General features: G+C 38.9%; 1 protein-coding gene across 2 annotated transcripts in view; it reads left to right on the top strand.

Annotated features, from left to right (window-relative positions):
• The window catches only part of SLC9A7 (solute carrier family 9 member A7), a 71,014-nt gene that overhangs the window by 23,386 nt on the left and 31,241 nt on the right, over positions 1–16,387 (top strand). For both annotated transcript variants that reach the window (XM_032680660.1, XM_032680659.1), the window contains exons 2-9: positions 7,125–7,324; positions 8,621–8,698; positions 9,385–9,461; positions 10,120–10,232; positions 11,634–11,739; positions 12,010–12,151; positions 15,731–15,836; positions 16,201–16,289. In XM_032680660.1, the coding sequence (XP_032536551.1) occupies positions 7,125–7,324; positions 8,621–8,698; positions 9,385–9,461; positions 10,120–10,232; positions 11,634–11,739; positions 12,010–12,151; positions 15,731–15,836; positions 16,201–16,289 (911 nt within the window). The remainder of the gene's footprint in view (positions 1–7,124; positions 7,325–8,620; positions 8,699–9,384; positions 9,462–10,119; positions 10,233–11,633; positions 11,740–12,009; positions 12,152–15,730; positions 15,837–16,200; positions 16,290–16,387) is intronic.

Genomic DNA, 16,387 nt, shown 5'->3' with positions numbered 1-16,387 from the left:
CTTTTGGGTTAGTACATTTCTCTATAAGCCCCAAACCATTTTGTTTACAAGTGCTGGTTGGTTTTCTGCTACAGAGCATGGGGCTTGCCTCAGCAAAAAAGATTTCCTTGAAAATTCAGTCAACTCAAACCTTTGTCTTTTCCAGAGGTAGAAGACTGTGTTGTTAGTAAATATAAGGGATTTGGTGCAAAAAGACCTTTGGGAAGGGAGAAGCACTGGAAGGTTCTCCTTGAGTGAAAACGTTTTTGAGGCAGATTTTACTTCATTTACCTTGCTCAAAATTCTTCCTATTCTTTTCTTCCTAAGACTTTGTTTGGGACCCTGGCCTAATCAGAAGCTCCTGGGTATGGTTTTTAAGATGAAGGCTTCCACACACATCCATTACTTCCTTCAAACAAGTGAAGGCCTGAGACAGGGATATCAAACTGTTCCTAGTAAGAAAACAGGCTTATCTATGGTTAACAGCACTCCTTGTAGCTATTGTGAGGTTTCTGAGCTCAAAGCTGTGCCAAAATGAATGTATTTCCTGCCCATTCCCCCTTCATCCTCTGCTTAAGTCAAACCTTCAAAATTAAATGACAGTGTCAGCAAAGAGATTGCTGCTGCTTAATGAGTTTCAATTGGGTTACAGATTGAAGCCTGACTCCTTTCAATGACAGATTAATAACTCCTTCTTCTGAAGCTTTACAGCACGTTTAAGGAGGGGGATAATTATTTTCTGGGCTTTTTTCTTTTAAACTGGGAAACTTCATTTCTTGCTAGTGCCTGAGTCAGGTGAAATTACTGTAAATCTTTTTGTAACAAAAGACTTGACATTATTATTTTTCAGACTCTGAGGAACTTGTGGCCTCCTGTTTGAGATATACCAAGTGTTTCTAACATGCAAATGGGGGGAAAGCAGTAACAGAACTCAAGGATTAAATAGAAAGCTTTCTGTTATATACCATACAACTGCTGCTGCTCCTGCTGTTTGTTCTTCTTGGTGCCTACCAATGTGCCTGGGGGAAAGAATCTCAGTGTTTGGGGTTTTCCTCATCTGGCTTAGAAGTCTGTGTTGAAAGAAATGCTTCAGCTCTGCTTCTGTGTCATGAGACTGGAACCAGTTACAGTTAGGGAATCACTCCTGAGGCAAGGAAAGGGAGCCACAGTGGGGCAGAGGTTGGTGTCTTTGTGGTGGCCCATTGCTGTACACGTCTCTAGGAACATATGTGGTATCTGTATGGCTTTCACTGCTTTGGGTTTTATACCTAAGGAGGGATACTTATGTTTTTGAAAGTATAAAGAAGCCTTTCAAGTATTAATTGTAAAATATTTAACAGTAAATGCTTTGTTAAATGTGTGTTGCATGAAACAATGGTTATGTGGTAAGTGAACTTGAAAACACTTGAGTTGAGATTACAAATACCTATGCCCTTTATAACTGTGGTATCTTATTTCTAGGTTGAGATTGTCTCTTTAAATTGTCTTCTGTGGCTTGTCCAAGTTCTACGGAGTCATTACTAAGGCTAGGATTTGGCTCAGGAGCCTTGACTCATAGTCCCATGCTTGGACTAGAGGCCACAGGAGCTTACCACAGCACAGTAGTTTCTTCCAAGGCTGAGCTGTCAGTTTTGGGCTGTTTGATATATGGTGTGGGGTTCTTGTGGGGTGTTGTGTTTTGTTTGTTTCTTGGTTGGTTTTTTGGAAGTTGTTGTTTGTTTTGTTTTAGCTGTCTTTTCTGGATTTTAGATTCTGGGGCAGAATACAGGGAACAATTTTTCTTGCTGGTTATCGTTTTATTTCTGTGGTTGCCATCTTGCTGATAGTGTCTATTCATCCCTACAAATGATTTAGAACAAACTAATTTTTCTGGAGTTATAACTCTCCTGTGCAAATCTGAAACTGTATGTGAAACTTTATAATTCTTCAAAAATTAACTATTGAAACTTCAAAACAATCTTCTTTTTAAATCTCTTGATAGTTATATTTTTAAACTATTCTTTCTCTACCTTAAACCTGTTCTTTAACCCCATTGTCAGTAAGAATTTGCATTACAGAATAAAGCATACCTGCCTGCTTCTGTAGTTCATAAGTTTTTTGACCATTTCACTATATATAATACGAGTATGTAAATCGCACTAACATGACACAACCTGAAGAAGAATTAGTTCCCCTAGGAAAAAACAGAGCAACAGTTAGTGAAAAGGCATTTTTGACCATCATAGACAGCCCTGTGAGGTTTTTTGGAACCAAAGGCTTGCGAGAAGGCAAGGGTGTGCACAATGCACATTTGTCTGGCAGCACAGAGCCAGCAAGTTAATTTGACATTTGGTTCTGCACAGTGTGCCAATAACTTTTTTTGCATAATCTGTTTATTTAAATTCAAAACTATGCTTAGTTTGGCTTATTTTAAAGGTGAATGAAATGCTTATTACAAAGATGCCCTTGATAACATACTGCTCTGTCTGCCTACAAGGAGGAAGAATTACCCTCTTGTTTACTGTCTTTTAACTTCCTTATCTAAAATAGCCCTAAGACAATGACAAAGCATGACCTTGAATATGTTATTCAGCATTTCAGGGTTTGGATATCCCCAAAATTTCCTTCAGACTTCAAGATTTGTCATCACCTGCCTCCATTCCCTGTTTAAAAATGTGGGGTTTTTAAAATTTTTTTTTAAAAGTATTTATCTTGTGCTTGTGTTGCTGAACATAAACTGCCAAAGATGAGGATTTATTTCAAAATAGGCTTCCCATTTTTCTTCTGCGGTGGTGCGACAGGCTGATGAATGCCACACTGGCAATGTTGAATCATTGAGAAGGTAGCTAATAGATTTGCCATGCTCAGAGCAACATGGAATTGTAGAATCACAATTAGTTTGGAAAAGACCTCTGAGATCATTGAGTCCAACTCTTGACTGAACACCATCGTGTCAACTAGACCATGGCACTAAGTGCCACATCCAGTCATTTCTTAAACATCTCCAGAGACAGTGGCTCCACTACTTCCCTGGGCAGCCCATTCCAATATTTAACAACCCTTTCTGTGAAGCATTCCTCCTGATGTCCAACCAAAACCTCCCCTGGTGCAGCTTGAAGTTATGTCCTCTTTTTCTGTCACTAATTGCGTAGAAGAGGCCTACTCCCACCTGGCTACAACCTCTTTTCTGGTAGTTGTAGAGGGTGATAAGGTTTCCTCTGAGCCTCCTCTTCTCTAGACCAAACAACCCCAGCTCCCACAGCTGCTCCTCACATGAATAGAATGGTATAGAGAGTGAGTTGCTGATGCTTCTGGAGATGGTATATAACGTGTCGTGTGATTTTTTTAAAATATGCAACATTACCAGCTCAGTTCTAGATCAGAAACACTGAATTATTTAGTAAAAGTTTTGAAACTTCCTCATAAACTAGTGTGGATTGTGAGATTCAAAGGTAGACCCTGTAATAGGAAAAATACTTTCTCTGTTGGTGTTTCAGGCTATTTAAAGTAAAACTTTCAACCTGTGGTATCTTGATGCACATAAACATCCAGTAGAAAAATGATATGTGTGATAAACACTGTGTATTGTTGTTGGTCCTTTACCTTGAAAATACTTACAGGGGTTTCTTTCATCCTTCTTGTCAAGTTTTTTTTAATCTTTTTTTCTTCATCCTCAAGCTGGTGAAAAGTTCGGTCTGGGAGTAAGGAGAAAAAAAATCTAGACTTTTAAATGTAAGAAATTATTTTTATACATATCCTTTATGTGTATTTTAAAAAGCAAACAGGTGTTTTACTCACTGTCACCTTTCACCATGAGGAAACTGGTGTCCAAGTACCCAAAATGTGCTGTTCTGCCTCTCTGTGTGGGCTGTGGTAAGACTAGGCAAATGGTGTGTCAAGGTGAGACTGGCTCTCACCACTGACAAGGCTGCCCAGCTTCACAAACCAGTCAATGGGTTGCTGTAATGTCACTTCCAAAATTGACTACTATTGCATAAAAAAAAAAAAAAGAGAGAAAGACTACCAGCAAGTGCCTTCCCTGCTGTAGCGCAGTATCTGCTTTCCTGTACTTAAGCAGCATTAGTTGAATATCTCCTGGTCACTCCATCTGCCTTCTTTCCATAGGGTGAGTTATGACCCAAGGCAAGTGGCAAGTCAGGGTGGATTGAGGAAGTAAAAGCAGTCCCTTCCTAGTCTGTTGCATCTCTGACTTTTATGATGAGATAGTAATATTACCATTTTTTCTTCTCTGACTTACAGAGTCAGAAGTGCAGTTTCTCATTTAAACAAAATAAAAACACAACTCCAAAGTGACAGAAAACCCCAAGGCTGACTCAGGAAGCAATTAAGTTGATTTTAAAGAAACTTTTGCAGCATAAAAGACCTGTCTGGGAGGTCCAAATGGTCATGTGAAAGACTAGGAATTGTAGGGTAATCTAGGCTGAAAAGGACCTCTGAAGGTAGTCTTGTCCAGCCCTCAGCTCACAGCAGGCCCCCACAACTTGAGTCTCAGGGCCATATTCACAGGAGTTTTGGCTCTATGCATGGAAGGAGATTATACAACCTTTGTGACAGCCTGTTCTGGTGCTCAGCCACTTAGTTGTTTAAAAAACAAACATTGCTCAACTTTTTTCACCTGCACTGCAACAAGTTTGTTGCCTTTAGTCTTAATCGCTGTGCACTTTCCAGAAGATTCTGTCCTTCTCTTCTCTGTGTGCCCAGTGGATACCTGCAACCAGCAGTAAGATCTCTGCTGAGTCTCCTTCAGGCTGAAATGTAGTTGACAAGGAAGGACCTCCTTGGGCCTCTTCTCTTTTCATGCCTATTTCCTTTAATGACTGAGCTGCGGGTAGCTTTAGCCACTTGACTGTTTGTGACATCCTCTTGCCTAGACAGTGGACACCCTGGTCCATGTGCATCCTACTGCAAGATAGCAGCCTGACAGCAGGGATCACATGTTTCTGAACTGTGATGCTCAGTGCAAAGCTCATCCAGTTTGGTGTTTTATCAGTAGGATGTGTATGCAAATTCCCTGTGGCTGTGTTACTGGGCCATGGGACTCTGGAAGTTAAAGAATGTTTAGCTTCAAATGCTAAATATCAATTATGGATATAATTGGCACGTAACTGGTATATTTTATTGTGGGGGAAGTGTAAAAGTGGATTATATCCAGTTGTATAGTGCAATCACCTCCTGCTCTCCAGTGCCTCTTACTAATACAATTAGCAATGGGGTTTCCCATCTGCTTTTGCAATGAATTCACTAAGGACAGTCTCTGAGCCTAAGAAGCTATTACATCTATCAGTGTTTTCTATTCTCAGCTTAGTAGCAATATAGATTTGGCTTTGTGCCACTGCTACGTATAAGCTCATCTGTACAGCTTTCATTCTGCCTTCTGATTTACTGCAGGATTTCTGGCTGATGTTGGTTAGATCAGTTTTTAACACACAGTCTTGCTGATGTATTCTATGAGCCTAGCTCTTTCTAGCTGTGAGTGGGGGGAGAGCAGCAGAAAGCTTAGGCTGCTTGCCTGACTGGGTTAGTAATGATATCTGTAGCCATAACTCAAATGGCTTGGAGGTGACCGGCCATAACCTGTCACTTTGCAGAGCTGTGTTTCTGCCACATCTGTCATGTGTAGCTGTAAAATGCTCCAGTGGTGTTAGGAGAATGCTTGTATAAAACCCTGTATTTAAACTGTCAGCATCTGAAATTTCAGTGAGTAGATTTCTCTTGCTTAAGGGGGTTTCTTCCCCTGTATTCTCTTTGAGTGTGTACTTCTCTAAATAAAACTTAGTCTTCTGGTTACTTTGGAATGATCTTGTTGCTGCTATGTCCTCTTGATCACAGAACAAGGGCTGGAGGTGAACTGCTCACTAGTGTCACAGCTGCTACCTGCTGTAGCTTTGCTTGCATTAAAACTGTTTTTTCACCATGAACCTGAAGAGAATGAGGTGCATTCCTTTGGTTGGCTTTTTGGGGTACAGTTTGGTCACGCTTTACACTGTGCCATAATGTCTGCTTGGGGTTTATGTGGTGTGTGGTAGAATTGCCTTTGTTTTGCCTCATTTATTCTCTGGTTATTACCTGTCGGCTTCATTTACTACCCAGGGAAACAGATCTATGGATTCAGAGTGAGGGTCACAAAGAGCAAAAGCAGCATTGATTACTGATTTGTCAACAAAAGCATCAGACATTCATCTTCATCTTGTAGTTGTCTGGAATAAGGATTAAATTGCAGATCACCCTAAGGCAACAGGGGAGCATTTAGTAAGTGGGTATCAAGTTGTTTACTTGCCAGATCAAAACCACTCTGACTGTTCTTATATGTTCTCTTTGCAGAACTGGAGTCTTGTTCTTTTCTTAATACACTGTAAAAGGAACAATTAAACTTGGTGCTTCTCTAGCCTCCTAGCACGGCCCTTCCATTAGGTTACAAATTATTTTTGTCACTGTGTTTAATGTATCCATTACTGATGTCATTTTCTGGTTGGATTTATCTCAGCTGGCTACATAATTAGTCTTATATTCCTGAATCCTGGATCTGTTATGATTGCTCATTTATACCTTATTTTTGCTTATGTGAAAAGTGGAAAATGATTGCAAATGGCTTCTTCGTGTATGTCATCTGACTTTTAGTTTCAGAGTTTGTGGACTACACAGGAGATTGTGCAAGAAGCGTTGTTTACTGGCTTAGAATTGTCAGGCTAAAAAGCTGCATCCTTGCTGCAGCTGTGAAATAATAGGGCAAACATCACCATTTCATCTCAGTTACTGTCATGTGTTTACAGAACTCATTGTTTTCTGGTAGTGGTGTGTATGCTCGGTTCTGTCCTAAAGCAGGTGATATGTATTTGAGGTGTTCTAGTGTTTAGCCTCTCATGCAATTAGAGGTTTACACTTTGAGGGTGAGGAAGACAAAACTTGAAATGGAGCCTTTTGTTTGTCCCTTCTGGCAGATACCAGATTTTATAAATTCACTGATAGTTTTGATGTGCTCAGATCCTCTCTTCCTCTGCGGGAAACCAGTAGTCACAATTCACTGCAACATGTTTATGATGCATGTACATATTAAGGCTCATGCATTATACCTTGGATGTTATGTGAAACCAGGAAAGGTACAGGAAGTAGGGAATCAACCTAATGGATTTTTAACTCTCTTCCAGGACTCATAGTTGGGGTGATCTTGAGGTACGGGACTCCCTCCAGCAGTGGCCATGACAAGCCGTTCAGCTGCTCGCAGGAGGACAGGCCGTTCACAACCCTGCTGGTCAACGTCAGCGGGAAGTTCTTTGAGTACACACTCAAAGGGGAAATAAGTCCTGGGAAGATCCACAACGTGGAGCAAAATGACATGTTGAGAAAGGTGAGGCTACACCATTTCTTGTGCTTGGCTGAGTGTTTCTCCTTCATCTTCCTTTCTCCATCCCATTGGAATGTTGGCTAGTGTCAAGTGTCAGTATTGCTGATGGTAACAGTGCTTCAGTGCCTAATTAAAGAGCACCTTCTGTATTATATTGCTGCTGGCAAACTGTGCTCCATTGCATGTATGTAGTGCTTTCCTAAAGCCCTTGGTTTGAAGACTTAATGTATGTTTCTAACATTCGTAGAATTCACAGAGACCAGCTGAACAAAAAAACCCTGATGCTGCCTCGTATAAACGCAATATAAGGAAAATGAAAATTAGTGAAAAGTGATTGGTTCTTATTGTTCTTTTTCCTAGGGTTTTAAAATCTGTTTATTGTCAGGAAATAGTAACTGCTTGTATCCCTATAATCTATACGAAATGAGGCAGTCTGGTGTTGGAAGTGAGATTCACCTATCAACTGTTATTCAGATGTCCTATTTGGCTTTTTATTCAGTGTCAAGAATTAAGCATCTTTTATGTATATAAAAGTTAGACTTTGAAGTATGGGATTGAGACTTTAAGGTTTGTAATCTAAAAATACTTCTTTCTGCTAACTATGAAGAAAGTTTAGTTGTCTGTTTGTACGTACCTGTCTGCTATAGATATCTAAAATTAACTGGAATGAATTCTATTCTGGCAGCGCACACTTGTTTTGTTTGTCTGCTAACCTATGCTTAGGCAGAGGGTGAAGAGAATTAAGTTAGTTTCACGTGTGTGGGTCTTTTTTGGATTTTAAATGTTGGGTTTTTTCCTTAGTGTAGTGTAGACTTTCATGGATATCTGGAACTTCTACTGAAATACAAGCAAGTGATGAATGATCCAAATTCCTAAAAACCAGTCTTGTATCTGACTTCTTTGACTTAAAATAACTGTTCGGTGGTTCGACTTTCAAAAAAACATAAACTAAAAAAAACATTTAGTTTGCACATGAAAATCATGTGTTGCAATAAGAGAGATCTTCTGCAGCATCATTTCTACTAGAAATGTTTAATTTAAGAAAGAGGACTGTGTTTGGGATTGCTGCCAGATTATCATTGCGGATGGATGTAATGGATGTTTTTCCTAGATGCTGTTTACCAACAAGAGCTGCAGCTTTTTGCTGCTGTATATATATAGAGATGGCCAGTGTTTTAGAGAGTCAATTTATCTGTTTCAATGACCAAAAATAGTAGTTGTGAGAAAATGAAAGAGGAAAAAGACCTAATGATTTGTGTATGTCTGTTTCTAATTGAAATTTCATATTTTATTTTGTAGGTAACATTTGACCCAGAAGTTTTTTTCAACATTCTGTTACCTCCAATTATTTTTCATGCTGGTTATAGCCTAAAGAAAGTAAGTGTAATAATTTCTGTGGAGAATGGACTTTTTTTTTTTAATGTGAGATTAACAATAATTTCAGGATTGCAGTCTCTATTTCAACCATTTTTTTTTTTTTTTTAGGGCAGGAAGAAAAATCTTATTTCCTCCATAGATGATTAGGCCATATTGTTTTAAGAGAAAATACATGTATTTTTTAGTATAAATGTGATAAATTTCTATTTAATCTTGCTGATCTGTTTTCCTTTGAATTTAGCCAGAGATTAATGTCAGTTTCATTTACAGTAAAAGATATTCTGCTATGAATGGTTTTGATCCTTCTCAAATATCCAAAATGCAGTAAATTATGCTGAAAAGTGGACCTAACCCTGTATACTGGTGGGGATATGCCAGACACTGAATGACAGAAGGGCCCACATTCTGATCTTCCTTGAAGATACCACAAATCTGTGCTGGTTTTTACAGCTAACTCTTACATCTCTTAAGAAAACATCTATGCAGAAAGCTTCTGTCAATAAGTTACATGCAGGATTGAATGCATGGTTCAGAGATAGTTTATTCCATTTATTGAAGTTAGATAGATTGTACATTGCAGTAATTGAAATGTTTCTGTGTGTGCAAGTGAAGTAGTGTACTATATGTTTTTGAACAGGTGCTATAATTTTTTTAAAGTAGGTATATAAACCTCTTTTCCTATGCAGAGACACTTTTTCAGGAATTTGGGGTCCATTTTGGCTTACGCCTTTTTAGGAACAGCAGTCTCTTGTTTTATTATTGGGTAAGTGAACTCTGATATCAGTTCCTTTCTATACTAAAGTTTAAGTTGATAAAGTGCTCTCTCTTTCTCTCTCTGCATGCATAGGTATATTTTATGTCTATATGTACACACACATTTAGTTTAAGATAGCTAGTCACATTGGTTTGCCTGTATACAATACCTTCTGTTGCTAATATTACTGTGTCTTGTATATGGATATTCTGAAATACAGAAATCCTGAACTGCATTGGTGACCTTGGTTTGTCTTTCCAAGAATTTCACTAGAGAAATAATTTGAAGGCTATTCTTAGCTGAGAGCTTTTGGTTTATGTACTTGTGTTGGGAAAAACAATACTGAAGGGAATTTTGAGCAGGGAAATGTTCCCTTTGGTGGAAAATGGAAGCATCCTGTAGACTCTCTGTGCTAGTTGTGTGAACAGATTTCATGCTTTGTTTACTGGTTTTAAATAATGTCTTCTGGATACTGTATTGCTTGACTCGGTTCATAGGGTAAAGAGGAAAATGCATGTTGAGAGCTTAGCATTACACTGTGGCAGTGTCCCACAGACCTGTAGCATAACCAAATCTGCCTGACATACTGTTGTTGCTTGTGCTTTTCCTTTGCCTGTCTGAAATGCACCAACTTATTTGACTTGGACTTTCTCCTCTTTCTCTTCAGGAATCTTATGTATGGGGTTGTGAAACTAATGAAGTTGGTGGGTCAGCTCTCTGATAAATTCTACTATACAGATTGCCTCCTCTTTGGAGCGATAATATCTGCCACTGATCCAGGTAGCTTGATGAACATTTTTTAATAACCTTCCAAAATAACCCTATTGCTAGGATTTTTGGCTTCATATTAACAGGACTTTAATTTCAGTTATGTCATATTAGTATCTCTGAGCCTCTTCTCTGAAATGCATGCAAATTCTAAGTGTTTTAAAAGCTGTTCTCTGTTGATTTGGTGCTGAACTGGCATAACACCATGTTTTATTTGGAGAAAAATGTAACTCTCCTGCTCAAATACTTTAAATAATCTCCCCCCCACCCCCAGTAGGTTTTTTTGCAGGTTTTCTTGTGGGGTTTTGGGGGGGGCAAGGGTTGGGGCTTTTTTGTTTGTTTGTTGTTGTTGTTTTGGGAGGGGGTGTGTAGTGTGCATCAAGTTTTAGACTGCAAGTAGATGAAATTATTACATGTCTGGATAGAAGGACTTCCTTCTTCAGCTATATTGCTTGGGGTTAGCTAATTTAAGAACAATGTTTGAGACTTTTAGACTCTTTAGGTGGGAGGTTTTTCTTCTCTTTCAAATGAACTTCATGTTTTACAAGTTTAAGCAGAAAAACGCTCTTCTGGCCAAGTAATTTGAGCTATTGCCCAGATAGTGTAGTCATTCTTCAGGGTCCAGAAGGCTCACACAGATGACTGGTCAGTTTGTAGGGCTGGTGTATGTCAGGGACCCAGGGTAGGGAGTGGTAAAGTATGAAGCTTGACATTTAAAACAGCTTATTTGAGGTGCTTAGTGGTAATTAGTGTGAAAATGGGAAGTAACTCCTGTGACTGAGCTGAGCTCTGAACAACCGGTGGTTGCACACAATTTATGCAAAAAATCACTATGTGATTTTCGAAGCTTGTATATGGGAACATCTTCAAGACCATGGTCTTTCATCTCAGACTGAATTTTCTTGAGAGGATGGTTACAAATATTTAGCAGTCTTGCCCTTTTCAAATCCTGTGCAAATGCACACTCCTATGGCGTAGTGTATACCTTGGGGTACACTTAGGATTATTAGCACTATTTTACTATGGCTGAAATAATAAACCTATGTCAACAATCAATAGAGTTTTTGGAAGTAACAAGAACTGCACAACATTTTGTTGATTATCTTATATGTGGCATGTTCTACAATAATATCAGGGCTTTGGTAGAAGTGCTTTGTCTGCCCTATCCCCGCTAATCATGGGGGCCTTCCTATAAACACTGTGCAGATGGGAGGACAACAGAGCCAGCTCCTAATAGAGCTGCCCTAAGACTCATGGTGAAATTGCTTACCCATAGATAAACATGACTAGTCTGTTTCCCAGTTTAATTTTGATTCTGTACTTCAATTCCTGCATTTTGTTGCTTATAGACAAACTGGAAAGGCTGTCATTCCTTGAGTCAGCCAGTGTTGTTTTTCTCCTTTCTTTCTGTAGTTACCGTGCTAGCAATATTTAATGAGCTGCATGCTGATGTTGATCTCTATGCCCTTCTGTTTGGGGAGAGCGTGTTGAATGACGCCGTTGCCATTGTATTATCTTCGTAAGTAACTCCATGAATTTCTACTCTGAAATTACTTAGTTGCTTTTGGTATTTGTCTAAAATAAATGCTTTTTCTGAGAAATGTCATTTTAAATTTAAATGGATTGTCTTGAACTGAATTAATAACTATTGCAAATGTTTTCTGAGATCCCTAATGCATACGTACATGCCTTCAGTATGGGATTGTCTCTGTTGCTCAGGTGGTGTTCTTACAGAATTAAACTTTTCTGATGCCACTTTTAACTTCTCATTATGTTACTCTCTTTCTAGATCTATAGTTGCCTACCAGCCAACAGGTGAAAATACCCATGCTTTCGATGCAGCAGCGTTTTTCAAGTCCGTTGGTGTTTTCCTGGGAATATTCAGTGGTTCTTTCATGATGGGAGCGGTGACAGGGGTTGTGACAGCTCTGATATCCTTTTTCACATTTAGCTCTTCTATCTGATAAGGCATATGTGGGTATTATCAGGGTTTTGCTGTTTCCAATTATAGCAAAATCGACTCTAGCTTGTTTTATCCTGAGTATGAAAATGTGATCAGTATTCATGTGACTTTTTTCCTATGGAAAGACATTATAGGTACCCATAGAAATCAACTTTTTCCAATATAACAGTGGCCATGCTAGAAGATTTAGTGATGTTGCTGCACACTGGAAGCTAAAGGGAGGCCTTAAACAGGCATGTCCTGTCTAGTCCATGTTTAGTTTCTTTTTATGAAATTAAATAAACTAGTTTTTATTGTTAGGCTTGAATAACATATAATAACCGGTCTTTGATTCTGTCTTCAGCAAAATCTGTAATAGTCATTTCTGACCCCACAGCATTCTATGAGTCCTGCATTTAAACTTTCTGCCAGAAATCTGATGTCCAATGCCCTGAATAAGACTGTATCTACATGAGAGTAAACTTCATAACATGACGTGCTTTGCATGATCTGTTCTGTTCTCTTGAAGCTTACTGCTGCTGTTTGGTTAGATCTCTGAGGTGCTCAGCAAGCAATTTATGTGGGTTTTGTTTTAGGCTCAGGCAGTAGATCATCAGCCTGGCCTCCTCCAGAAATCATGACTCTTCTTCACGAAAAAAATTAAGGGTCTTTGCTTTCAGACTGGTCAATATAACTGTCTCTATACATATCCCAGACTGCTTTGATCTGCCTAGACTTCTGAACACTGACTTGAAAGGGCTAAAATGTGATGTTTTAACCAATAATCATGACCCTGTGACTTTTCATATTAAGCAATAATGTCTCAACTGTATTTGTTATATACACACTGTGTAGATTTGTCTGTCATCTGCGTAATGGAACCCCTTTAAATATAAGGGGGAAGCTGTGCTGTTGATGCTTTAATGTTGGGTCTTTCAATTCCACTGAGCTGCAATTGATGTGAGCCAGAATCATGATTCTTTATCTGGCTTTCAGGCAACCAGCTATCCATAGTTCTAGCTGCTCAAATGCAGTTGCTGTAGTTTTTGGCTTGCTGACTGAAATGCATTCGGATCTACTTTGCAAAATCATGCTTCTGAAACAGCAGTTGGTCCTTGCTGTTTCTAATGCTTGTGCTCAGGAGGTTGATGTGAGGCTGTGAGAGGGGAGGCTGTTCAGAACAAAGCCTCTGTGGTAGCATTTTGTGTGTTGTGTGGTTTGTTTGTTTGTTTCTTTTTCCATTTTCCAATTTTTGGTGGTTTTTTGTTTGTTTGTTTGTTTTGTTTGTGTTTTTTGGGGGAGTGGGTTGCTTAAAATTATACAACTTCATGTATTTATTTTCTTTTGGAAACATCCTTAATGTCGTGCAATACCGTAGAAGCAAACTGTAAATTTGCATTTTGTGCTTCATAGCTGATTAGAACCCTAAATTATGAATTCTGTCAATAGACTGTGAAGTACCTATAACTATACTTCCCTGAGTAAGGGGTTTCATGCAGTCATACATTGTCCTTCGAAAACAGGCAGAACACTTATTTTCTAAATGATGCAGATAATATACAAGCACTTGTTCTGGCTTTCAGCAAGCTGTCTGTGGTTACTTTTAAAACAGTTTAAGTATTGTATCTTTTTTTTTTTAATTGCAGAATCTGCCTATTTGAAAAGAAGTGAAACAGAAGGCTGTGTCTAAGGAATAAAGAAAAAAGATAAGAAAAAAGGAATAATAATTTACTTTCAAATTAACACTTCAATTTGGTCAATTATAGGAAATAATAAAATATTTTCTTTTCTTGCCTTTCCTCCAAAATGATAAGTACAGGTTTTAATTCCAGATTTAATGGAATGTTTTTGTATTGTTGTTTACAATAACAGCAAGGGGAATAAACAGTTTGATTTACAAAGCTGCCAGAAAAGACTGCAAGTGAGAAATTCGTTCTGACAAGGGCTCATGCCAAACTTTAGTGGAAACAAGGTTCAACCTCTTCCTCTCCCATCGAGTGACTGTGGCTATTGAGTTTCCTTAAGCATCCATGAATACCTCTTGACCCAGGCACTGGGATTATCTGAGCGTTCTCACTGTTGCTATGGTGGATGTTGCTGCTTCAGAAGCATGATCTTAGAAAATGGGTCTGTTTCAGGAGAGTGTGGTGGGGGTAGAAATCCAGCTGAGTTCAAAACTTTTAGAGGTGGCTTCTGTGGAGAGTTAACAGCTGTTTAAAAAGCTGAGTTTTACATTTGATGTAATGTCAACTGCCATGGAGAATACTTTTTTTTTTCTTTAATGATGCTTTGGGCTTTTGGTTTGAGGGCAAACTTCTGACAAAGTAAGGTCACAGCTGAAGATGCGTCTGGAGTATATGTTTGCCCTTCTCCAGGAGTGCAGAGAATGTCAATAAGAAGCAGGTGTGAGTGGAGAGTCGATGTTTGTCCTCAGAACTGCTTCATCCTAACCAGGTTCCCATTGAAACGCTGCCAGCTGTGTTATGCATGGAGAGCATTGGTGGATGATGGTGCAGCCTTGATGTGTCCATTGAGGTACAAATTGCCTTTATATGAGCAGGGGAGAGTGCTACCACCTTCCTGTTTCAAGTGCTCTTGCTGTCCTCCCACTTAGATTTCAGAGCAGATTATGCTACTTGTCAGCTTTCAGATAAGGGTTGTGCATAGCTCTCTGCACATCAGATACAGTGTGCTGTTCCTTGTTTACCTGCTGCCAGGGTAGTGCTGAGGAAAAAACCACCAAAAATAATTCTATAAATACGTGAAAAAAATTTTTGTAGTATGTGAAGAGCTAAATTTAACACTACTGAGATCTGTTCTACTTCTTCAGTACTTGTCTGAATTGTTAATTCAGTGTGTGTTTTGATGTTGCTCAAGTTTTGCTCTCTTCTGCAAGATGAACTTTTTTCTTTCTATTGAAAGATTGAGCTGCTCTGACCTGGCTTTTCCTCTAAAACACATCAGCATAAGGAGAGATAATACATTTTGTAGGCAGTATTTTTGTTTTGCCTCAAAAGTACTGAAGTAGCCATGCTTGTTGGAAAAGACTTGTTAACAAATCTGAGCAGAAAAATTCTCATAAATCTACTTCATCTTAGGGTTGCTGTAGTCAAGAACAACCCTGTGAATTAAATTCTGAATTTATTTTATACTTTATTTAAAGATGACAGGGGGACTATTTATTAGGCTTTGCGGGGGGAACCAAACATCATTCCCTTACCAATCCCCCGAAAAACCAAGACACGCACAATCTAAAAGGAACACCAGGTATATATCCCTTCCTTGCTAGCACTTCAAAGGGGAACATGGAGTAGGATAATATTACCTTTAAGAGGTGGAGCCACACCTTATGCCACGGATATGCAGCAAAAATATCCAGAACTAATTGCTACAAGGGGATACCTTGATTCTGAAGTTTGCCTTGATGTGTTGGAATTCATGTTTTTCAGCATTAAAGGAGGGGGGATGTCCAACTAGCATTGGTTGTTAGCACATAGAAGTGTTTTCCGTAAATACTGGGTACAGAGAAGCCAAAGTATTTTTTTGATCCCTTAACCAATGACTTAACGTAACGAAGTTTACCAAGTTGCACTGCTTCCCCCTGCTGGAAACGGCACTCTTCTTCTTGATGTCCTGGAGCACTTTCTTGCTTGCAGAAGCTTGTGGATTTACTGGTGAGTTGGGATTCAAGCACACGGAGACAGAAGTCCTGTCCATCTTAGCAGCCATTCTTTCACTTTCTCATTAAAACTTTTCAATGAGAAAAATGCTGTTTGTGCTTAAGGCTTTTTTTTTTTTTTTTTTTTTTCTTTCTGTTCAATGTCATTGAAGGTACAGCTCACTGTGTAACAAAGGCTTTTAAGAGCAATTGTTTGGTTCAACCACCACCTCCCTAACCTGGAATCTCACTCACATGAAAATAAGGTTCATAAAATCTCAAGGTTAAGGATGATGTATAAATTTAATGGAACTTGGGAAGAGAAAATGGGATGAACTCCCAGTATATAGGCTGATTTTCACATGTGACTCTGTTCACAGGTGTGGTGGCTGTCCTCTTCTGTGGAATTACCCAGGCACATTATACATACAATAACCTGTCAGTTGAATCAAGAAGTCGCACTAAGCAGGCAAGGATGTCTTTTACCTTTTGTACAGTGTATTGCTGTAATAGTCCATGTACTATTGCTTTTACAGCATCTTTTTTTACTTGACCTTTAACACGTGA

The sequence above is a fragment of the Chiroxiphia lanceolata genome, chromosome 2 (assembly GCF_009829145.1).
Source record: "Chiroxiphia lanceolata isolate bChiLan1 chromosome 2, bChiLan1.pri, whole genome shotgun sequence".
Classification (NCBI taxonomy): Eukaryota; Metazoa; Chordata; class Aves; order Passeriformes; family Pipridae; genus Chiroxiphia; species Chiroxiphia lanceolata.
The sequence above is the reverse complement of the archived record's forward strand: the minus strand, read 5'-3'. Positions and strand labels throughout refer to the sequence as shown.